Source organism: Austrofundulus limnaeus, unplaced genomic scaffold (genome assembly GCF_001266775.1).
Source record: "Austrofundulus limnaeus strain Quisiro unplaced genomic scaffold, Austrofundulus_limnaeus-1.0 Scaffold82, whole genome shotgun sequence".
NCBI lineage: Eukaryota > Metazoa > Chordata > Actinopteri > Cyprinodontiformes > Rivulidae > Austrofundulus > Austrofundulus limnaeus.
In genome coordinates this window covers 1,584,258-1,609,723 of record NW_013952484.1, presented here as the reverse complement: position 1 = coordinate 1,609,723, position 25,466 = coordinate 1,584,258, and the positions used below count along the sequence as shown (strand labels likewise).

Below are 25,466 nucleotides of genomic sequence, written 5' to 3'. Positions count from 1 at the left end.
ATATAAGCCTATTATTATAGGTGTTAAAAAACTGATTAAATGTTTAAAATATGTCTACCTTGTTTTTAAAAGAGCCAAGTTACAGAAAGGTTCCTTACCCTAAGAATGGTTTCCCAAGAGCTTCCCTTCGTCATGACACCCAGGAGAATCAATTCCTGATCTAATGAGACAGTTGAGACACTATGTAGGTTTGCGCAGTTCCCTAAAATTCAAAGGTAGTGATGGGTCCTATTCCTGCAAATCACCTGGTACTAGAAGTAGACCAATTAAATCAGCTCATTTCTCATTTAGCAAAATGATCTGTTTTTTTAATGATCATCTAGTGCTGAACATACTAATCCAACAGTTGAGTTGTAGTGGAGGAAACCGTCGTATAGGGTCTGTTTTGTACAGATTTAGATCCAGTTTCAAGACGGATACCACCCATTAGTTCACATATGTTGGGCGTGACCCATATCTCAAGAAGATGAATTATTTTTTTTAAAAACCTTAAGGTTTGCAGACAATCGAGGCTGTTGATACCACAAACTATCCTTTAGACGTCTTACCACATAACTTTTAACTCCACGATGATTATTGGTCTTAGCTAGGGTGAGTGTTTGTTCTTGTATTGTTTTAAGCTGGAAGTAGCGGCTAACGTCAACAAACGTGCAACATCCAATGATACAACATCACCCCTTTTCTCGGTCAGAACCACTGGAGCAGCCTTATGGGCTCGACACATGGGAGGTGACGTTGCTCGCGCTCCATTCATTTCCTATGGAAGTTGTGCGGTGAGGCGACAATCGCTTGCTCTCCTCCAGCCAAGCGACCGGCAAAAATAGTGCATGTGAAATTTCGCACTCGTACACGTAGACGTGCACACGCGAGCTTGCAATGCGACGTATGAAAGTTGAAAAATGTTCAACTTTTGTCGCTGTCGCTTAGCGTACAACCAATCAGCGAGGGTTTCATTGACTGACCAGTGAGCGGAGATTATGCTACACACTGCAGTTAGCTAACGCTTTCACCAAGTGATTACTAAAAAAGGCAGCTTTGTGGGAATTTGTTGGCACCAGGGTGGAGTTATCCAGTAAGTTTGTCCTCATAAAATTGCATCTTGGTGTGTGTTTTTCAATATCATTAGCATCGCAAGATTTGTTTAGTTTACACATCCGCAATGCACACACCCCCTTTTTGCGAACCACCAATAACCTTTACAAGAGGCAGTAGAAGAACCAATCAAATTTCATGAAGACAAGCGACCTGAGAGCGCGATTCACAACTCTGCCGTCGCTATCGCGTCTCGTGTGTCGGGTTTTACCCTGGCTGAGATGAAAGCCGTTAATCGCTGTAGTTTGTCGCTCCCCGTGTGTCGAACCCTTTAAGCTACACAAAACATGGGTATTCTTTCAAACGGCAGGTCTTCCGCGATGTAACTTCTTCCCTTCATCTGCATTTTGCCCTCTCGCTGTACTGCACTGTGATGTCGTGTGAAACCAACCAATTAACTGGCCGGCAATTTGCATGCACTGTAATTGCAAATCTCTGTGAAATAGGTCCTGTATTGTGTTAAAATAGACACATACACAAACACAACTGTAAGAATCTGCTTAAATTTTTAAAAAGCCAAAAACAAACACAAAACAGTCTTTATTTGTCAGCTATCCTAACTTCTCAAGATTGGTATCGACCATTAAAAAAAACATAGCGATCGATGTTTACTTAGTGTCCAGGGACTTGGAGGAAAAGACCTGGACTTTGGGTCTGATCCCACTCAGCAGCCAGCCAAGTCCAGTCGGGACCAGAGGGACCGACTCTCAGAAATGTCCCAAAGAACACAGCAATGATTACCAAACATATTTGCATTTATCTCTGACTTTGAAGTCACGCTTGCATAACATTTCTTCTCCTGTGCTGTTTGAGAAATGTGTGCCGTGGCCTCTATAGGGCTGGCCCAGTCTGCTCCCATCCCGTCTACACTGTCTCAACCTCATTTGGTACCGAGCCATAAGCAGAGGCCCAGATGAGCAGGAGTTCGTGTGTTTTTTGCTTTGCTCATTTCTTTTCTTTTTCCTCCCACTCCTTTTGCTCCTGCTCCTCAGCGATGGAAGCAGCTGTTGTTTGTTCATTAACTTTTTTTTTCTAAGTAGCACACACGTTCTGGGGTCTTTAAGTGGTGCACTCGTGCAAAAAAAAAAACAAGCGTTCACTCCCTCTCACAACAAATTCATAAACATGTATCTCTTTTAAGCACACCTTTCATAATCCTACACTCATTGTGAGTGTTTTCTCCATCTAATTAGAGTAATTGAGTTTTCTCAGCTCTGAAGAGTCTAACTTGTTTTACAACACCGCTTCTGAGAGCGCGCCTCCGTTTGATCGTCCGGAAAGTCTCAGCGAGGAGAAAATTAACAGACAGATCAAACTGGAAGGTGTATATACAGTACTTCCGCACAAGCTCAAAACGATTTTCCTTTGTGCAAATCAAGCCTAAAAGGAAACATCAGTCTTTTTAGGCCACACACTGTCTTTCTGATCTTCATGCCTCTCCTCCATCTCCCCTGTTCTCCCGTGCAGACTCGTTCCCTCGGTGTACTTATGAGTGCGAGTTTAAAGCTGTTTTCATCATACCTTCTCATCATACATATAACTAGGAAAAGATTTAATTCAGCCTCATTTTCTCAGCCAGGTTGTGCCTTTCCTCCTCCTGTTTTATTTGTTAATATATATTTGCAATTATAAAGATTTTAGTCACGAAGATGCGGGCGCCGAAATTTTCACTCTGGAAATGCTTTCTCATTTTTGCCTTTTGATGTCTATAAATTCAATGGCAGCAAGTTGAAATTTCAGAATGTGTTTTCCATTGTGGACGGTTTTAGTTGTGTTTTTGACCAGTCGCCTTTCAGTGTTTGTTGTTGCAATTTATTTCAGTTTTCTAGACCAAAGAAAATACACTGTACACAAGACATATTGCAAAAAAAAAAAAAAAAAAAGCATTTTTCTGTTCAAAACATGGATTTTGGCCTAACTGGTTGTTAAAATACTTACAGTTTATATATGTGTTGGTAGTGTTTTAACAACATAGCTTAAAAGATGTGAAAGAAAATATTGTTAAGTGTGTTCGTTTATGAGGATGTGTGCTTAAACCATATGGAGAATGAACAAATGCATGGAAAAGATTATCAACGAGAAACCATACACCAAAGAGCACTGTCTGCTGAAGTCTGGTTTAATCAAGTGACCAAGAGTTCAGACTGAAAATAAGGAAGTACAATTGGTTTTAAGAAAAGCTCCGAGGCATGGCTCCGCCTACTTGATTACATCATCAGTGGAGGGGTCCCTGTTCTACTGAAGCCATGCCCCTCAGACATCAAAAACCTACCCTAATGAGGATTTAAAAGTTCAGTTATGTGTTGAATTTGTTTTCAGGCACGTAGCCGTTAATATAAAATCTTCAAGTTAAGCAAAACAGTCACATTTAACAATATTTACAGTTCTATCATAAAACTAACAATGTGTATGTAATTTAAATCAGTTATATAAACCTTAACCCCAATAATTTCTTCAGATGGATTATTACCAACAGACAAGAGAAAATTGAGGATTTTAGAACAGTTTACGGAGGGCTTGATCAATCTTTTTGCTATGTTTTTTCTTGTTAACAGCCAGGCTAAAAACTAAAGTCCCTCTTCAAGTGTTACAGTTATTTGCATCTATAATAAAGTCTTTCAGTAAGTCTGCTGAAATAATCTGCAAAGAATAACATCTATAGACGTGTTTAAACAAAATCCAACAGGATTACTGCAAGAAACGTACAGACTTAAGGAAATTGTCAACTTGTAAAATTGGGATGTAAATGACTTAAATTAGGATTTCCTCTTTGTAAAAATAGCTGTAAACCCACCAATGTAACAGAGCTATGATATTAAAGAGTCATGGTGCATCTTTAAATATTGATCTAACATCAGTGTGGAAACTTAGTCTTTGTTCTGTGTGTCTGTATCACTGCTTCTCCTAAATCCCCACAGGAAGGAGAGGAGGTGGGGGGTGGTGGGGTGGTATCACATCATCTCCTGTCTCATCACTACATAAGCTGACTGCGTGATTGTGGGGAATGTTACATTGAAGACTGAGAGAAGGGTTTGTAATGTGGGATCAAAGATGACCAGAGATAAATGACTTCCAATTTTCTGCACGTTAAAACGATGTCACATAAAATGCCACACTAAAAAAACAGAATTTGATTAAAAAATAAAAAAAACTGCTTTATTAAAAGCACAATGATGTCATTACATTTATATTTGCCCAGCAAAGTTTATTCATTTTGTTACTTTTACTCGATTTGAAAAAAATTTCAGCACCTAAAGTTATGCAGATGACCAAAATCTTTGCATTTTTCTCCAAATATATTGATTAACTCCGGAAAATAGTGATTTTAGCACCAGTCTTTCTTGGTTTGTGCTTCAGTCAGAATCCACCAGATTATACGTTTAGAAAGACGTCCATCCACTTTCTTTACCACTTCTGTGCAAGGTCGTTTGGAGTTGATGCCCGCCAAAAGTCGAGGACACCCCAGACAGTCAGTCCCTAAAAAGACACATGAGACGGGACTAGGATTGGGCTGTAATCTTTTTCGTACCGACATGTTACAGTATCTTTAGATAATATCCCAGTATAGGGTCTTACCAGGGCAGGGTGGAAAGAGCCGGGTCATGGGAGGTCTGTGGCGTGCTCTCATCGTCTCTCCACCGAGCTGATTTACATTTAAAGCAGTTATAATCGATTCCAAGCCAAGGTGGGACTCTAACCTGTGATCTCCCTCCTGTGATGCCACAGTGTTGCCTTACTACACCCTTATGCAGCCAATTATTAATTATTTTTTTAAATTTATTATTATTTTTATTATTTTTTATTTTTATTTTGTATTGTTCTGTGATTTGTGTTTCGTTTGAATATATTCTGGGGATAAAAGGGGCAGACATTATAAGATTTGTTCTTCCTCTGCTACCTTTCATTTTATTTTGATTTGTGCATTTTCTTGTTTTTTATTGTATATAGCTATTTTTTAATGAAATGAATACTTTTTTGAATTGAATTGAAATTAATTGAAAATTAAACAGGGATGTGAAATAAAATTGTCTGTTTTGAAATGTAAAGTACACTCACCGGCCACTTTATTAGGTACACCACGCTAGTAACGGGTTGGCCCCCTTTTGCCTTCAGAACTGCCTCAATTCTTCGTGGCATAGATTCAACAAGGTGCTGGAAGCATTCCTCAGAGATTTTGGTCCATATTGACATGATGGCATCACACAGTTGCCGCAGATTTGTTGGCTGCACATCCATGATGTGAATCTCCCGTTCCACCACATCCCAAAGATGCTCTATTGGATTGAGATCTGGTGACTGTGGAGGCCATTTGAGTACAGTGAACTCATTGTCATGTTCAAGAAACCAGTCTGAGATGATTCCAGCTTTATGACATGGCGCATTATCCTGCTGAAAGTAGCCATCAGTTGTTGGGTACATTGTGGTCATAAAGGGATGGACATGGTCAGCAACAATACTCAGGTAGGCTGTGGCGTTGCAACGATGCTCAGTTGGTACCAAGGGGCCCAAAGAGTGCCAAGAAAAGATTCCCCACACCATGACACCACCACCACCAGCCTGAACCGTTGATACAAGGCAGGATGGATCCATGCTTTCATGTTGTTGACGCCAAATTCTGACCCTACCATCCGAATGTCGCAGCAGAAATCGAGACTCATCAGACCAGACAACGTTTTTCCAATCTTCTCTTGTCCAATTTCGATGAGCTTGTGCAAATTGTAGCCTCAGTTTCCTGTTYTTAGCTGAAAGGAGTGGCACCCGGTGTGGTCTTCTGCTGCTGAAGCCCATCTGCCTCAAAGTTTGACGTACTGTGCGTTCAGAGATGCTCTTCTGTCTACCTCGGTTGTAACGGGTGGTTATTTGAGTCACTGTTGCCTTTCTATCAGCTCGAACCAGTCTGCCCATTCTCCTCTGACCTCTGGCATCAACAAGGCATTTCCGCCCACAGGACTGCCGCTCACTGGATGTTTTTTCTTTTTCGGACCATTCTCTGTAAACCCTAGAGATGGTTGTGCGTGAAAAACCCAGTAGATCAGCAGTTTCTGAAATACTTAGACCAGCCCTTCTGGCACCAACAACCATGCCACGTTCAAAGGCACTCAAATCACCTTTCTTCCCCATACTGATGCTCGGTTTGAACTGCAGGAGATTGTCTTGACCATGTCTACATGCCTAAATGCACTGAGTTGCCGCCATGTGATTGGCTGATTAGAAATTAAGTGTTAACGAGCAGTTGGACAGGTGTACCTAATAAAGTGGCCGGTGAGTGTATAGACTGTCTATTGTCTCAGTGTTTGTTACAACAGGTGCGATGGGGCTATATTCTGTTTGCTAAACAGAATAATTGTGCTTCTTGTGTAGAACTTTTTCAAGACTTTTTTGCACACATTTCAGTTCTTAAAACAATGCATAACAGTGATTTTTTTTTTTTTTGCTTGTCCGATAGTTTGACAGAAAAGTTGCTGAATGGTATTAGTGATGGCAAAAACCCTGAGGCTGCCAGTGTTGGTGGTTTTATACGTCTCAAAATCCTGCAGAGTTTAAAAGAAGAAGAAATTCATTCTTCCTGTGGAGGGGAGCTGTAGCTCAGGCAAGTTTGGAGATTTGCACTAACCTGACTTTAGGTTTTTACTTTCATGGAACTGATCTCCATAAAAAACCTTACAAATGAAAACAGACTTTCCATTAAAGCGTATTTTTTTCATTGAGTAAAATTACGTTTTTTTCAGATGCCAACTGAGGAAAAAAAAACTACGACAAAGCAAACCATGCAGACTTTCTCATTTTGATTCTTTTGTTCTTATCTATTCAGTGGAGTGAAAAAGCCTCTCTGTGTCTCTTTATGGAAAAAAAAGAGTGTTAGGAAGCATGATATATGCCATTTGCAAACCATCAGCGTTTAAGGAGTGATGCCGAGTGCTGATGACATTCACGAAAACTCGTAATGGATTCTCAGAGGGAGGCAGGATATAAATCTCCAAACGCGCACGTGAGAATTGAAGCAGTTTAGACCAATGTAAAAAAAAAAACAATATATGCCCCTGCTGAGACAAAACTGAGTCAAATCGAATCTGAATCTGGGCGATGCAGATCACACACCATTAAATAAGCTGATTCAGATTAGCAGCGGCAGATGGTTTTTAAATGGCGATCAGAAATAGCTGAATGTCAGGACACTTGCATAAGCGGAGGGAGGTTTGGTGTTGGTAGAGGGCAGACGAGGAAATGGAGGCAAACGAAAAAAAAAAGAGAATCCAGCCAAAGTCATGTGTGACTGATGGGTAGAGTAATTGAGCACAGCAAGACAGAAAACACTGGAAGGGTGTAGACAGACAGCTCGCCTACAGTAAACATTCCTGGAAGTAATAAGCCAACCGTCAACCAGTTGTTGTGGTAATAGAAGCTGAGGGGGACGGCGACCTGTGGAGGTTAGATATCTCACTCACTTTTCCTGGGCAGTAAACTACCTGGGAGGTGGAGAAAACGGGCAGAGAAAAAAAAGAGCAATGGGATAATATATAGAGCAGTTAACAAGAGCAGAGGAAGAAGATGAATATGACCAACAAAAGGGATGAATAGTTTTTATGATATAAAGGATGAAGAAGCTGCAGTGGAGAGAGGGCACACAAGCTGCGTTGCTGGAAAACCTGCATTACGATAAAAAGAGCTCGTCATAATAAGGCGCCCACTATGTCAGTGTCATTACTTCCTCCTCAGAGCCTCCTAATGTCAATGCAAGTGTTTATTTACCCAACAAAGCGAATTTATCATCTTCTGGCAAACTCACTGACACAAAAAGGCCTTGCTTTCTTAGTGGTTCTTTGGAGTTTGCCATACAAATTAGGTAAGAAGTAATCAATGATTTGAAAAAAGAAAAGCTGCTTTAACACTGAGTCACAAGGTTTTACAACCACGTCAGAGTGCTGTTTTGTGCTTTCAGTAAATATTTCTTATTCTTTAAAGGTTATTTAAAAGCTTCACTCTTTCCGCTCGTGCCTTCTCAAATAGCAGAGTGCAAGAAATAATAACTAAACGGTTCATCAGGCTCTGACACATTTTAGTGTTAGACCGTATAGCATTTAGGCTATCTTTGTTTTTGATTGTGGTAACTCACAGTGCATCTAAAGCAACAAACATTGTGTGTACTGGGTACAGCAGTTACTGACATAAAAGAAGGGAGAAGATGAAGTAAAGGTATAATATATAGTTGATAAGGAGAGTGATAGCATGTGGAAAAAAGCTCATCTGTAGCCTGGTTGACTAAAACCTGAGGGAAAGCTCCGGAGCAGTCGGTGACCCGGGTGTGATTGATCTGAGGTGATTGAGTTTATTTATTTGAGAAAAAGGGGCAGACATCATAAGATTTTTTTTCTTCTGCTGCTGCCTTTCATTTGGTTTATGTTTTGTATTTATAAACGCTGAAATGGGCGGGACAGAAGCAGAAGGTGGTTCTTAAAGAGGCAGAGTCCAATTTCAAGGCGTTTAGAAGAGGAAGTGATGATGAGCTAATTTTATTTTCTATTTAATCATATAAACAGTATTTTAATAACAACTAAAGATGACATAGATACTTTATTATAGTATAGTTTTTACATATATGCCTGAGAAACACATAATATTGCCCCTTTACCATCTCCACTGTTTTAGTTGTGTTCAACTCATAGTTGTTGAGGTTGCTCCAGTGGGCAAACTAGTCGACCACCTGTCTGTAAGCAGACTTATCACCATCATAAATGAGAGGTTAGTGGTGTCGTCTGCAAAGTTTGTTTTTGACAAAGGGGTCCGTGGAGATGCAGTCGTTGGTGTACACGGAGAAGAGCAATGGGAACTTTTCTTATGTTGTATTAATCAAAACAAGGAAAAGTACTATATATTTATCAGTTAGATGATGTGTAGTAAGATTTTTATTAATGAGCCATTGTGGAAAATACATTTTAGGTTATTTTGCACTTTTCTTGGAATGCCCAGATATATAGGAGTGTGTGGGTGTTGGAAACTTTCGGCTCTTATCTTTCCTCTGAACTGAAGCGATGTGAGTCCCACCCTGTGACTCGTCCCTTAGAGACCGGAAAGGAATTGCCCGTGGGGTGCAGCACCACCGCATACAGTGATATTTTGTTACTAAATGACCTATCTATGAATCAGTGCTCCTTTTTTGCTGTGTTCTGTTTTACTGGTTGATTACACTGAAATATGTTACCATTAAATAAAAACTGGCAAAGGAATGAACAAAATATGGGTCATGGTTATCGATTCAAGCAGAGTTCAATCAACGAAAAGCCTATTATTTATAGATTTTTATATATAATGAAGCTGTAATTCCCAGACATCGTCTTGAGATCACTGCTGGCCCCTCAGTGAGATCGATCAAAAAGTTATTTAAGGGTACACAGAGAAACTGTCAGATTATTTCATCTGCACGCTCCAACCAGCGGGGCCACTGCAGTTCAAAAACCCTTCCCCTCCACTGAACGATGGGAACTCTGAATGAATTGTTTCAGTCAGAAAGCGAAAGTAAATGTCACACCAGAGCTTAACAGCATGTCTCACACTTCAGTAAAAGCCAGCTGTAAATGGCATGCGAGGAGCTTAGAAGAGTTTGTGATGTCGGAGGATTTTAAGGTCACCCGCTTGTCGCTCGGTGTGCTACGTTTGTTTTTCTCCAATTTAATCCCGAAGGACCGCAGTAAAGTTTGAAGTTGATGACAAAATTTGTGGCAGAATTCCATTTTTGAAGCAATATTTTTATTTAAAACCAGAACAGTTCAGCTGATGCAGAAATTTAAAAAGATTTGTATGTGACATTAATAGGAGTGCACCGATGTGATTTCCTTTTATTTTGGGGGGTCACGATTGGCCGGTATTTACAAGGGAAGCCGTTCTTATCCACCACTTGCTGTTGCAAAGCACCGCCTATTTGTGCAAAGCTCCTCCCATTAGCTCAGTCCTCAGCCAAGCTCCTGCCCCACAGAGCCCCCCTCTGCCAAAGCATTGTTGTGATGATGTGCACCAACACAAAATCTGAGACTTCACATGAGATTTGGGCCATCTTGTGGGGGAAAAGCAGATTACTTCCTACTCGCAAGCGCTCCCTCTGGTGGGGAAACGTTTTTTCAGGGATACAAACTTTTTCAGAACACCGGTAGATGGCAGCCATTACAGATGAACATTTTGTTGTTGTTCGAGGAGCGGCCCAGTTACACGCTAATGTCATTAGCTCGCTATCATTACTAAGGTGCAGGACTACCTCCCCCTCCCCTTTTTTTTTCATATCATGTCGCCTGCATGGATCTGTTATTATCTCGCTCTGAAGCACAGAGGAGTGTCAGAGGTAAGGTCGTTTCAACTGCTTTTTACGACGCGGTCTCATTTCCGGACTCAATAATTTTGTGAATGTAGCCGATATTTCAGTTAAAGTACATAAGTAAAAATATTTATCCGAGTATAGTACTACCCCCCAACTTTATGCATGATTTTATGGATTTAATTTTATGTATTATACTTGAATAAATACGGGACATATGTTCCTGGAAAACACATAAAACCCCCCTTTACTTGTCAAGTTCTCAACAACCGCTTCGTGTACAATCACATTACAGTGAGGTTTAAAATTTTTCTGCCAGGTTTACTGCAAGTGCAACCTGACCACTCATCAAGATTGCCAAGTCTCTCACTGAGAAGTGAGGAACTCGATGTTCCAGTGTGAAATGGAAAATAAAAAGTGCCAGGGATGTTCTTATTGAAAGTGGGGAGGATGGATAAAAAGTAGAGGCACAATGCCAGTGATGAGACTGATAAGAACTCTCAGCAAGCCACTGCTTTAAATTCGGTCAATTCAGCAAGTTAATAGCCTTTAAAATTCAATAGATGGATTTATTTTTTGCTTCGAAAGCTCTGATATACAGGAGTTAATTTTCTGTTACTGCAGATATTGAATGCGCAAACTGTCTTTTTAAAACACACAAATCTTAAAGTTTGACTCTTATTTAGCTCCAAGCCTTTCTGTTTAGGTCTCTTTTTAAGACATATAAACTTTAGTATTGCTAATGCAAAATAAAGATTTCCAACTGAAGGTAGTTGCTTATATAATTTAAACAGTCAAACAGAATGGTTCATATTGTTCATCAGTTTGTTGGTGAGGTTACTTTCTTACAATGTGTCTCCTGAAGTCACAGCGATGATATTAAACACGACAACTAGCATCCAAGGCCACATTCGTTTTAGGTCATCTTTCCAGAGTCTTGTAGAGACACTAAAAAGCTTCTCCAAAATCAATACTTGTTTACCAAACGACGGCTCACAGGAGCTCCCAATCAATTTCCATCTTGCTGTTTAGAAGCTTGCATATGAATTCTGTTTTTTTCTGGCTTTTGATTACGGACGTATGGATTTCGAGCTATGATGGAATCCCTGTAATAAGTTATTGGGAGAGCGGGTGGCCTTTGAACTTTGCTCGGCTTGTCTAATGGCAGCTCTGTCGCTGCAGTGAAGGTCAGCTGTCGATTAAATGTTAAGCAGAAGGGTTTACAATGTGCTCAGCGGTTAACATTTCCAGGAAGGGGGTTTAGTATGTTGAATTTACAGTTTACATCACAACCACCTTAATAGCGTTTTGTTTTTATGGAGTGTTTTCAGTTTTATTTAGACTTATGCAAAGTTTTATTAGAGCTAAATTTTTGTGTAAAATGGCAGCTTGGCAATGTGAGTGCTGGGCAGTGAAGAAACTACTGGTAAACCAATAATTTCTCCTGCACTTTACTTTTGTCCTGTCAGCTTGTTTGTGTATCTTGTATACAACCCGTTTAAATATAATCCAGAGGGGGGGGGGGGGGTGGTTGACTGTGAATGATGCAGGAGGTTCCATTTAATTTATCTATTTATTAATACACCTATTTTTGCATTGATCTGCTCTAATCAAATGTAATCTACATTAACTTTTAACTCCAGGATGTGACGCTGATTCTGTGCCCCTGTTCGWAAAGATAATAAATTATTACTGAGAGCTACATCTAAGCCACAGAAGGACTTATTTCTCGACAGTGCCACAGTTTGCCAAACAAGGAGCAAAAAGTACCTACAGATATGCAGTACATGTGTACATCACATTGAGGTCTTGATTTTCCCAGAGGGGTGCTGGCCTCCTAACAGGAAGAGGAGTGTCAGTGATAACTCGAGACACAGGAAGTGACCTCGTTGGATGTGGATCACAGTGGAATAAAGCTGCAGCATTGATTTTTGAGGCATGCGTTGTAGAGGGAGAAAGCCTGGATTGAATGGGATTGTAGGAAATTTCAAAGATTTAATATTGCTAAGGTGTTTTGATTGGTCTGCTGTTAAAACTGAGCAGAATCAGTTTGTATTTTAGGGTTTGTTTGCCTCGTGGTTGCATTGTGCTGTCCAAACTCCTGCAATATAATAGACCCATTTCGTAGTTAGAAATGTGGAGCCTAGCTTTTTCAGGTCACAGTTCAACTAGATAAAAAGCTGAGGTTGTGATATGACAACGCTATTGGAACTTTTGGATATTTATAAAAAATCACATCTTTGAACCTAAAATAAAGTTTAACACRAAACAGTTTAGAGCAAACACATCGGGTCTGTTTATTGGCGTAAATTAACCTGTCGAATTTGTGCAATTACTTTTCCCGATAAACGTGAGGTCTATGAAATGGTCTATTTATACTCTAACTCAGGGGTCTGCAACCTTTACGATCAAAAGAGCCATTTGTGTTCCTTGTCTCTTTATTAAAATGTGTCCGGAACCGCAAAACAAGCTACAACTGTGATTATCAACTGGTGGTCCGTGGACCTTTTCGAGGCCTTTTCGGAAACCTTTACGGTCAGTGGAGGTGACATTATAAAATTTAAAAATATATTGTCATTTTGATTACTTATTACTAGTTTTACACATCAGGACAAATAAAAAGACCATATTCTGGTAAACAAGACAAATACTGTATATTGTTTATACTAAATTTCATATAAACTACTACAACTGAATTAATCAGGCATTTTTTTTCTAATTCTTATTATAATGTAGTCTTCAAAAAATTTTAAGGTAATTCTGATTGATTTGAGAGAAAGATCATAGAAAGAAATTGGAATATTTAAGCAAACAGAGTACCATGAGCTAACAGGTGTTACTTTTTGTAGTAGTGATATTGATCCCATATTTGCATACATATTGATTTTGTGGGTATAAAAAACAAAAAACAAAACAAAAAAAATATATATAATCTGTTATGTTTGGTCACATTTTCAAAGAGCCACTGCAGAGGGACCAAAGAGCCACATGTGGCCCCAGAGCTGCAGATTGCAGACCTGCTTTAACTACATGTAGAYAGTATTGCTTCAGATCAATAAAATGACTTCTTTCATTTTTAAATGTTGCTATTTCAGTTTTTGTTTCTTTTGGCCTAATTCTTTCCTATCTAAGCCAGAGTTTTAGTCCTTATTTAGTTATATGAAAAGATTTGGTTTTGTGCTTTAGTTTATGGTTTTGTTTTTCCAGGCAAATTATTTTAATCAATTTTCCTGTCAGAAAGAGAAACTAGACCCATGAGTGTTTACAGAAATAAGACTGGGCTGGGACCAACAAAACTATCATTTTCAGGTTTCTCATTGTCCCAACAGGCTTTACACAGAGTAGAAACCAAATGTGTAAAAAAATGTATTTTCACCTTTTGAAGTTACTGTAGTAATGGTTTTCACTGGGATTTTGTTTTAAAAAAAGCTTTTATTCCCACCAGTCCTCACTCTTTTTATGAAATAAACAGAACTTGTAGTCAATTACAGTCTGCCATTTTATTTATTGCATTTATTCCTGCAAATTTGAGTTATTTATCTTCTAACTGCTTCACTGTTTTCACAAATTAGTCTTTGAGTCTGTGTTTTTGTTCTTTTGTGGCACAGATGACAAAGTGTGCATTTACATCTGCCTGTTGCTCTTCAATAATTTGCTGAAATTAGCTGCCTGCTGTGAAAATTAGTTTGATTGGGGGGAAAAAATGCTTCCAGATTTCACAGAAATCCTCCCTGATTTTGTCAAAATGAGTCATGTTTTTTTCCAACAGTGCTACAATACTTAAATGTTTTGCAGAACAACAAACACAAAATCTCATTTAGTTTTTGTCATTCTGATTTAAAATATAGAAATAAAGTTGAGGAACGAAGAGTTTAAGGTTGAAGATAACCCATATTTTGTTATTTTTGAATGTATACTTTGTGAGTGATTGTACTTAATCTGGTCTCTGCTTTTTTTTTCCACATCACATTATATTTTATAAAACTGTATTGCAGAGCATTTTTTTGTAATTTATTTGTACTTAAACTAGTGAATAATTGTAGAAATTAGTCGTAAAACCGAATGTGAAATTAGTTGCTTTATTTCATTTTGAAGACAGTCAGGTGTTCTTTGTTCTTTAAAGGTTACGATTTGAACAAAAAAAGTCACAAATTGTATTTATTAAATCRCATAATGCCACATTACATAAATGGGGAAATACATATTTATTAATCCTGGTAATTTTTTTAAGTAAATTGTCATCATCTGCCTTTTGAGTGAATCCCAACACGAAATAGGTCATGTAGCAACTCAGTAGATTATGCAACAACTTCAAACAGATGAGTCATTTAGCAAAAAATGTGGTCATGGTATACCAAAGTTTGTGTTTTAGAAAGCTCAACTAAGGCTGACCATAATCCAATAAAATCCAATAAAATCCCATCCTGAAGTGGAAAAATAAGCATAGTTTATATACTTCAAAATATCACTTTTCAGTTTGTTTCTCACTGATTTGTTCAGTTTATTTTTTATCTTATGCCCTATTAGCTTTAGGAATTGAAAGCGTTCCTCATGTAATAGTCATAATCCTCTTAGCTTAGTCTTGTTGCCCAACTTTAACCCTCCCATCTCTTGCCCCGAGTTGTTCCACGAGTATGTTAGCGCTCTACATAAATGTCTTTCTGTGTAACACTCCTGGATTAAACTGCCAAAAAAAAATTTAAAAAAGTAATCCAAACATGTCCAACATGTTTCATCACTTTTCCTCTACTTTAATCTGAACTTCCTCTCCGTGTTGAATTAGTTCTGCTTGTCAAATGTGCCAATCCATAACCGTTAATATTTTGCATCGTAAAGTTACAACATACGAAAAAAAAAAAACCTCAAGCAGAATTTGTCAGCATACATCAAGAATGCTAATAAATGGCCTGGAGTATGTAAATATTTTTAATTAGCTAAGCGTACTTCAAAGTGTTTTTCTTATGAATATGCATATGGTTGTATTGTGAGTGTGTGTGTGTGTTTTCCTCACTTGACAGCCATATGTCTGAATGTCTTTGATGCGCACCACATCCCTGCACTGATGGTTCAAATGCCAGCAGAGTCTCACTCCTGTTTGCCCCCACACATGTGTCATACATGGATTTAATTCTAAGACCTGGTCCACTTTAACAATTCTCTGTGGACCCAAGTCTCTGGACAGCATTTAGTCTTTTGCCACAGGGGGAAGTTTGGGAGTTTACAGGCTGCTTAAAATGTCAAACTACAGTTTAGAGATGGAAATAATAGCTATGAACAAAAAGTACAATTTGATTCTCTTTAATTTATTGAGGTGGTTGTGCGTTTTTTTTAGATTTGTACCTAATGTGGTCGAAAAAAGTCTATATAATTAGTTAATTAAATAAAACTTGTTTTATTATATTAAAAGGGATGCATTCCAGAATATTGCAATGACAATATCAACTGCAATAAAGTTTAAAGTTTAGGAGTCTTATTTTTGCTCTATTATGACACAACTTATTTTATCAAAGTGTGGTCTTTAAGGGCAGTGATTAAGTACCATGCATAAATGCATGAATATAGGACTCAACGATTTATTGCAGTCCAAGTAGTCCTTTGAAATTTTAATATTGCAATGATTCTAATTTTTTTATATATTGCACAACTCTAATTAAAATGAATACTTCCTGTATCAACAGATAACATTTTCCACCTGTTTTACCTCATTTCTTTTAACCCTCTTTGGTGTCTGCTTCATTATTTGGGATTTTACCATTTCCTCGTCATATCCATCCTGTCATTACCCATTCTTATGTTTCCCGCATGAGTTTGTGTTTTACTTAAAACTTTCCCTGAAACTTTTCCTCTTTTGCCATGCACTGTGCTTGTTCAGGCCTCGGGAAGTGGGTGTGTGTTGAATTTGTTTAGGGGAGAGAGAGGTAGAAAGAGGAGGGGAAAGGGAGGATACTGATTAAAATAATAAACAGCTGTGTGACAGAGAGGGGCTAGTGGCCAGAGAGAATCGAGAGCAACAGAGGACGGGCGAGGAATGGGAATACCGGCTTGGAGGTTTGGGTGACCCTGTGATGAAACAAGAAGTCTGAGGAGGAAAAACAACTAATTTAAGAGAGTTTCTTCACCCCTGGGGAAAGAGAAGACGACTCAGCTCAATTCTACTTTAGCCTTTCAACAATGAGCGAGAAAATCGGCGAAGCTCAGACTCAAATAGGCTACCAAGTTTCTGCCCAGGATGGTGACTCTGAGCCCTGAAGTAGTTCTCTATGAACATGTGGCTCCAACACAAAGAAGAAGGCATTCTTTGACTAAGTGGCCCAGTCATGGCAGTGATTAGGAGGGTGCGATAGAGGGAGACCAGACTGAGGCTKGAGACCTGAGGGAGACACTGAGGTAGCTCTTTGAGCCTTTGTTACTTAAACCAAGGGGAATAAGAAGGCAAACCATGYGCCTCTTTGTGCAGCCGACTCTCTTCTTGAAGCGTGGCTGGCAGGAATAGTGTTTTTTTTTTTTTATCTCAGTAATTGAGTACAACCGCCCTGGTCCTGCCCTGGATTGGACGGCTGGACATCGTGTAAACAGCTTCTTTCATGGCCAACAGGGAAGTGGAGGAAGGGAAGCATATCGGGGCCGACTGAAAAAAGGCAAACCTGTCCTGGACCCCTCAGAGGTTTACGGCAGTCCACTTGTTCCTCAGGAGACGATTCGTTATCACCATGCTGCAGACCTCCACCTAAGATTTGTTGGATTTCCCCTCCAGTTTCAATCCACCTCTCTTGGCTGGAGGAAGTCAACTGTCAGCCTCCAGCTGTGACTTCATTTAAACTCCAGTGGTACCAAGCGTCACAACATCCAAGCCCCACAATGGCTGCAGGGTAACTGTAACCCTTCTCAGTCAGCGTGACTGCCAGAGGAGGATGCTACAGTTATGGGCTGGGATTGACCAAACACACACACCGGCACACATGTACGAGCGCTGCCAAAGGGTGTGTGAATTGTGTCAACTGCCTGTTTTTGGGCTGCAAACTGGGTTTAACCCTCTTACATTTGAACTTTTTGCCACTACTTGGTATTTCTTTTTTTGGATTCAACATTGTACAAACCCTGGATTTTCTTATGATCTCAATTCTAATCTTGAAGGTTTATATTTTGATCGTRACCACTGGAGGACTTATTTATCTGCCCTAAGCCTTTAATATCATTGGACCTCTTTGACAATGGAGAAGATGTAGAGATCAAAGTGAGTGGGAGGAGCCACAGCTCATAGTCCATAATGATTGGTTTGAACTTCAGTTTGCATGAGCTGCTCGGAAGATTTGAACAGGTATACCTACAAAAAAAGTTCAGAGTATTCGTTACATGTCACTTCTGCATAGTGTTTCAATTCAGCTTGATTGAAAGAAATATTTATCTTCTTGTGCTTTTGGATCCATTATAGTCAGCTTTATGACACCTGAGTAGGTTTTGTTGGACTTATTTAGAAAGAAGCCTCAATTTTCACAGGAGTTATGTTCAGAGTACCCGCAAATCGTGAAAAATCTCAAATATTGGATGCGRGCCAGAAAAGGCAGGGTGGCTTCCTAATGCGATAAGAACCAAACAAAAAACGCACAAGAGCTAAACAGTTAGCAGCTCCTTGCTACATGGTACTGTTAGATTGCGGAGGTCCTGCATTCCAGTCGAAGTGTGGTCTCGTGTCACGGTACTGTACTGTATTGTTTATGATATTTGTTACGAAATTAAAAAAATTATTTTTTTCCTGATAATTTAGCTTGAAAACTCACAAAAAAAGCATGAAAAAAGACATAGATGTTATATTACCGTATTTCTGGTTTACTCGATATCATGTGGATCACGGCAAACTACTAATAATGAGGTTCTACGTAAAAAATCAGCAAAACAGAGTCTGCAAAATGCAAAAAGCCACTTTGTGGGGGTTCACTGTTTATAGAGTGATTAATCCTAACATGCTTTGTTGTTAGAAAAAATAGCATCAGCATTATAAAAGTGTTTGCATGAATTGCTTTTAGAGTTACCTGCAAGAGATGTTAATTGTGTATACCAGTGGTTCCCAAACTTTTTATCTTCTGACCCACAAAATATTCATTGCAAAATCTTGTGACCCCAAATTTTACTGGTCTGAATAAACAAACTTTGTTGATAACCCTAAAAGCAAAGGCTACACAAATATAAATACTTATTTGTACTTATTTTGTATTTTTGTAAACATTATAGGGAAAATATTACATCACCAATTATTTCATTGCCATTTAAATTGATTTCTGAAGTGCAGTGGTTCCCAAACTTTTCAGCTTTTGATAAACAAAATAACAGTAGCAGAGACCTGTGCCCACAATTTTTTTTTGGATAATAAACATTTATATCAGGTCAACTAAACATGGGCATAGTAACAATATTTATTATTCTACATTTATACATTTTAGGCAAATAAGGCAAAAATGTAATTAATGTAGAAAATCTTATCAGGACCCCAACTTGATGTTTCAGGACCCCACTTTGGGGCCCAACCACAACTTTGGGAACCACTGGTTTATACCCTTTCCACTGGACCCCTTTATAAAAGATCAKAACTAATTCTTTAATGACTGTAGCATCTCGCATCAGGACAAAATAGTCTACATCTAAATCAATAACTTCAGTAATATTTGTTTTAGTAGCAAACAGAGGTCTGTTATTGATGATAGCCTGTGGCACACAGATGTTTTTGTTTGTGTGAGTGTGTTAGAGAGAGAAGAGAAAATGATCTGTCACTATATTTAAGCCCCTCAGGAAGCACATTGACATCTACAAACTTTTGGCTCCAAGTCATCATTCACCGGGGGAAATGAAATTTAAAGGCTGCTTTGTAAATGAATATGTTTGCCCTCTCGGTCTGGGCTCTCTGTCTCTTGTATGAATGTGCCAGTGTGTTTGTGTGTGTGTAGTCTATATGTGGAAGCTGAAGTGCAAAAAAAAAAAAAAAAAAGGAAGGGGAAGCACTTGTGTAATGACTTGAAATGCAGCCAGCTGGCTCAGTTTTTTACTTTGTGTGTCCATCTAGTTTTCCTTCCACCTTTCCTCAGTTGTCTCCACACCTTGTTTTACTTGCACACTTCCTCACTTTCTCCAGTCTATGACCTTTAAAAAGCCGTGTTCTTTCAATGGGTTATTATCTTCGCAGATCACAGTGGAGGGATTTGCTTAACCTTTGTTAAATGTCTGTTGATGTTCAGTAAATTGCAGTACATTTCTTTGGCTGTATGTGTGTTTGTGTGTATCTGTGAGTATGTTGCGTTTGGGCTTTAAATTGCTCTGCATTTTACAAGAACATGTTTTTTTAAGGGGATTAAAGCTCCTTCCACATCATAGTATCCTCACCATCTAATTCTTTCATAACGTTGTGTATTATGTAACAAAGTATGCTCACTTTCAGTGTTTTTTTCCCTCACACTATTGAAATCTTGCTTAGATGTTGTGTTAATGTGCTCAAAACATGCGTGTTGTATTCTTTTGTTTGTCCAGCAGCACTGCATCGCATTTAAAATCAGGGCTCATTTTACCAGCAGATTCTTCTCATCCATCGGGTTTTACTGAGCTCCATCTGGGGATCAGGTGTTCCCATCTCTCAGATGTCTGATAAAATCAGGATCTGGGGAATCTGCTGGTAATGTCAGTGTTTTGAACCTTTTGGCAAGCTATGCAGTGTTTGTAGAGGAAGAGCACTTCACCTGGCTGGAGGCTCAGTTTGGTCTGAATTATAAAATTTGAACTCTCTATCATCAATAGAAGGCACAATACAGTTCTTGGGCTGTTCTTATAAATAGATTTCTCATTTCAAAGTTCCATCTACAGCACATGTCAAACTCAATGTCCCCCGTTGCTAAATGTGGCTTGCCTACATTTTATGTGGTCTGAGAGAGCTTCAAAAATGTAATAATGTCTTAACATAAGCATATTCTGTGTTAAAGCCAGCCCTGACCATAAACTACTGTATTTATTCAAGTATAATATGTAAAATTAAATCCATAAAAATCATCCATAAAGTTGGAGGGTAGTACTATACTCGGGAAAATATATTTTTTTACTTATGCATTTTAACTGAAATATAGCTTCATTCAAATAATGCCTTAGTCCGGAAATGAGACCATGCAGTAAAAAGCGGTTGAAAAGAGCTCACCTCTGACACTCCTCCATGCTTCAGAATGAGATAATAACTGATCCAGGCAGGCGACATGATGTGAAAAAAAGTGGGGAAAAGTAGTCCTTAGTAATGATAACGAACTGACATTAGCGTGTGTCCGGGCTGCTCCTCGAACAACAACAAAATGTTCGTCTGTAATGGCTGCCATCTACCGGTGTTCTGAAAAAGTTTGTATCCCTGAAAAAACATTTCCCCACCAGAGGGGGCGCTCGCGAGTAGGAAATAATCTGCTTTTCCCCCACAAGATGGCCCAAATCTCACGTGAAGTCTCTGACTTTTGTGTTGGTGCCTCCTGGTGGACTATGTGTAAAATGCCAGAATTCAYATGATGCTGCTACAGCTGATATATATTTGTTGTCAAAATACCTTTTAGTACATATGTTGTTAAAATAAAATGAACAGTCCAATGATCATTTTACTGATATGTATAAAGACTGCAAAGGCTGAAAAATATTGAAGTCTGGATGAAATTGGAGGTAGTTTGAGGATTAAAATTTTTATGCTTTTTAAGCTCAAAAGGTGGGGGKTGTCGTATTATACATGAGATCGTATTATACACGAATAAATACGGTACATCTCACGTAATGCATGTTGATTATTTTACCCGCAAAATGACAGCATCTCATCACTAGGTGGATGTTCCAGCTACTTATGCATTTGCACTGTGAAATGGTAATTTCCCACTTACAACTCGTAAATTCAAATTAGAACGCTGCTTAAATATTGTCAAAATATAATGCAGCTGTGCAAATAATCCACTAATATAATTTTAAGAGACTGGGTTCATCTAATTTTACATTTGGTGTCCAGACAGATTTTATATTACCCTGCCATATTGTAATAAGACTATAGGTCCTTTTTTTATCTACTCCCATTTTTCTCTATTGCAAATCTGTCTCTGTGCTGCGGGCAGTGTTACACTCATCTGTACTGCTTTTGGAGTCTTTATCTTTAGCTGAAATAAGTGGAGCTGAGGGGAGTCCCAGYTGAGATGGCGGGAGAAAGGAAAATGGAGCAGTTTTACACATCTAAAAATAAAACATTTGACAGAACCCTCTGCTTGCGTCACWCTCCCATGTGGTTAGACACTCTTCAGACAAACCCTCACACACACTCTTTGAGATGTGGTTGTGTAATAGATCTGCTGTGTTTGGCTCACTCATATCCACAGTCACACATGGTTCATCACACAAATGAATGTGGTAGTGTCTTGCAGCCACGCATGACATTTTGGAAAGGCGAAAGTATTAYTCTAGCATCAATGAGCTCCCTTTTGACTCAGTGTAACAATCGTATAACGTATTGCTGCATAAATGTGGAGGCAGATATTACTTTGAGACTGCTTCTAGTTTGGGTGGGCTTGCCAAGTCAGTGAAAGGGTAGAAGTTAAAATCTCTAAGGTCAAAGTGCCTTAAGGATGCTGCATCAAAATTTTAAACTTCTCTGCCCTCTGGAAATGTGTGCAGTCTGCCATGAACTTCTTCAGATTAATCTGCACAGGAGAATCCAATATCATTCAAGGCCACTAAAGCATCCTTCTTTTTCTTCTATTTTAGTAAAATTTATTGACTTTTATGTTGTCCTTGATTGTACTTTTTGGAGGTCTCTGATTGGAGCAAATCTTACGTATTTGCAGGATATTCAGGCTGAGATCGATGCACACAATGACATCTACAAGAACGTGGAAGGGAACAAGTCGAAAATGGTCAAAGCTCTGGGCAATTCTGAGGAAGCTGTGCTCCTGCAGCACAGACTGGATGACATGAACCAACGCTGGAGCGACCTGAAAGCCAAATCAGCCAACATTCGGTAAGAAACACTGACCTGTATTCATTCATTCACATTCTTTWCCCACTTTATTCTGTTCTGGGAGGTACAGAAGATGACAAATYACATTAATTTCTACGGTCAGTTTAGATTCACCGATTAGAGCAACTTTCATATTTATGGAGAGAGAACACCCACACATGCACAATGCAACATACAACCTCCTCTCTAGCCATGTTTCCATGCAATTGTGMTGCAATTTTTGACTGACCTTTTAAAATGTTGAAAAAAGACYAAAAGAAATGCAAATTGGGCGTTTCCATCKACTGGTTTGGAGTGAATCAGTGGGGGTGAAAATCACCAGATTTATCATATTATATCGATTTGTTTGGGAGGCGATAYGATGTTTCTTGATATCACAAAGTCAATGCGATTTCGATTCAATTATATGTGATTTCATAGGCTCATCTAGCAGAAATGATTGTGTTAAATGGGCAAATGTTGACGATATAGATCTATATGATTGAATCATTAATCATGTAAGTGATATATGGATGTGGATCAATGTATCGTTACACCCCTATAAATMAACCAGGTTATGCAAAGCGTAATTTTATCAGACGTTGATGTTACGCATGGCTGAGATAAACAGGAAGTAGAGGTTGCAAACTAGCAGAGACTACACATCTTGGGACGATAGAGAGATGTTTTCAGGAATGTGTTGTTATCAAGTTGTACCATATTTATTCAAGTACAATACGTAAAATTAAATCCATAAAATCATCCATAAAGTTGGGGGGTAGTACTATACTTGGATAAAAATTTTTACTTATGTATTTTAACTGAAATATCGGCTTCATTCACAAAATGCCTGAGTCCGGAAATGAGACCGCGTCATAAAAAGCAGTTGAAACGAGCTTACCTCTGACACTCCTCCGTGCTTCTGAGTGAGATAATAGCAGATCCAGGCAGGCGACATGATGTGAAAAAGAAGGGGGAAAAAGTAGTCCTGCACCTCAGTAATGATAACGAACTAATGACATTAACGTGTGACTGGGCCGCTCCTCGAACAACAACAAACACATGTTCATCTGTAATGGCTGCCATCTACCGGTGTTCTGAAAAAGTTTGTATCCCTGAAAAAAMATTTCCCCACCAGAGGGAGCGCTCGCGAGTAGGAAGTAATCTGCTTTTCCCCCACAAGATGGTCCAAATCTCATGTGAAGTCTCTGACTTTTGTGTTGACGCCTCCTGGTGGACTATGTGTAAAATGCCAGAATTCATATGATGCTGCTACAGCTGATATATATTTGTTGTCAAAATATTTTTTAGTACATATGTTGGTAAATTAATTTAATAATTTAATTCTTTTTTGCCAAGTTCAAAAACCACCATGATGAGGGTAAAAACATTTTTTGTGTGGAATTCAGGCCATTTTTGAAAATTTTGCCATTTCCATCAACCTTTTCTAATGTGATACTTTAAAATGCTCTTAAAAAATGTTGAATGGAAACACGGCTACACTGCTCAGCTGACTGTGCTCCTGCTCTGTTATTTTTCTTCTTTCCATTTTATGGGGTCAGTCATGCAAAAAAAAAGGCATTATTTTGCTCCTTTAACTGCTCCTCAGCTTCGAAAAGAGTCTCGCAACAGTACTTGAAAGAGCCGTCYATCTCAATTTTCTCTTTCAGTTTGACTAGTGAATTATACTGTTACTGACGTTTATCAGTAGATTTGTAATAATTAAATAACAGAGGATGAATTGTTCTGACAGTTCGGCTTTCTATGACGAGGAAATTAAATTTGACTACAAGTATTCAAGAGCAATTAGTACACATGAAGAGGAGGTTCTGGTACATTGACTTATGTAGTTAAGTACTTTGTAAAATGGATCAGTTTCTTTTTTTTGTGTTGAACTTTGATCTCAAAGTTTTTTTAAATATTTAATGGCTAAAAGGGGTTGGAATTGAATTGAATAAATTTATACTAACATACTGTAATTGAGTTGTTCTATTGTAAACGATGTACAATTTTTTAAATTTATTTTTTACTATAAAGTTGAATAGAAAGTTTTTATTATCTGTCAGATGGTGACAGAAAAATTTCTTTGACTAGACTCCAACAACATTCTTGCACTTAAAACACAAAAAACACACAAAGTACACAGAAAACGCTAATTAAAACACATAAAAGGGAACTGTTAAAGGGATGTAAAAGTAYAGTTTTCATTTTAAAGTGTTCAAAGTGGATATTGAAAGCGAAGTGATATTGTTTAAATTTGATATTTTTTTTATTTTATCTTTTGTTTGAAATAAAAGTACACCCAGTTTTAAATTTCATAAAGTTTGTTTTCAGCTGCTTGTGTTAAATATTAGACAATTACAAATACTGTTACTGGAGCAGGAACAAACAATTGGCACAGCTTGTTTTGTTTCCAACTCTACCAGTAAATTAGAATTTAGTGGCAGAAACTAAGACATGGATTTTTTTTACCACTAAATTAAACAGACAGTTGTTAATCAAAGTCGGTGATTTGATTCCTTGTTTCAACCATGTGTGTGATGTAAAAAAGACTTCTTTATGCTACAAACTCCACTGCTCCTGATTATCCTAAAATATAAGCAAATGAATAGATAAATGAACGAGTATTCAGATTTAAATTGCCATCAGTGTTCTCAGGGCAGGGATGTCAGTAAGAAAAGGGTCTGCTCGGGTTTCTGAATTAATATAAGAGATCTGCCGCTTTACACTCGGCGAGAAGCGTCTTTTTCCTTTGCTTTGTTTTAATGAATGTGCAGCATCCAATTTGAGAAGTGCTGCACCAGAGCACAGCGTCATTACACGCGGCGCCCATTGTGTCTACCTTGATTACATTACACGCAAAACCACACCAAGCCGCCGAAGTGTGCCTGCGCGCGTCTCGACACGTCAGGCCACTCGGCGCGAGACTTTTCGTCTACCGTGGTTCGTTATCTCCGGGAAAAATTTCTGGTTTTATTTTTAGAACAAATCTTTGTGCTTCTGATAAAAGTTTCAAAACATTTGTGACATTATGTAAAACTTCCTTTTTTGATTTTACAGGGGGAAAAAAATCCACTTTTGTAATTG

The 25,466-nt window shown here is 38.6% G+C and overlaps 1 protein-coding gene across 1 annotated transcript in view; it reads left to right on the top strand.

The window, feature by feature from the left end:
* Positions 1 to 25,466, top strand: part of utrn (utrophin) — a gene marked incomplete in the record, with an annotated part of 237,438 nt that overhangs the window by 118,434 nt on the left and 93,538 nt on the right. The window contains 1 exon segment of the mRNA XM_014011589.1: positions 22,228 to 22,400. Coding sequence (XP_013867043.1) covers positions 22,228 to 22,400 — 173 coding nt within the window.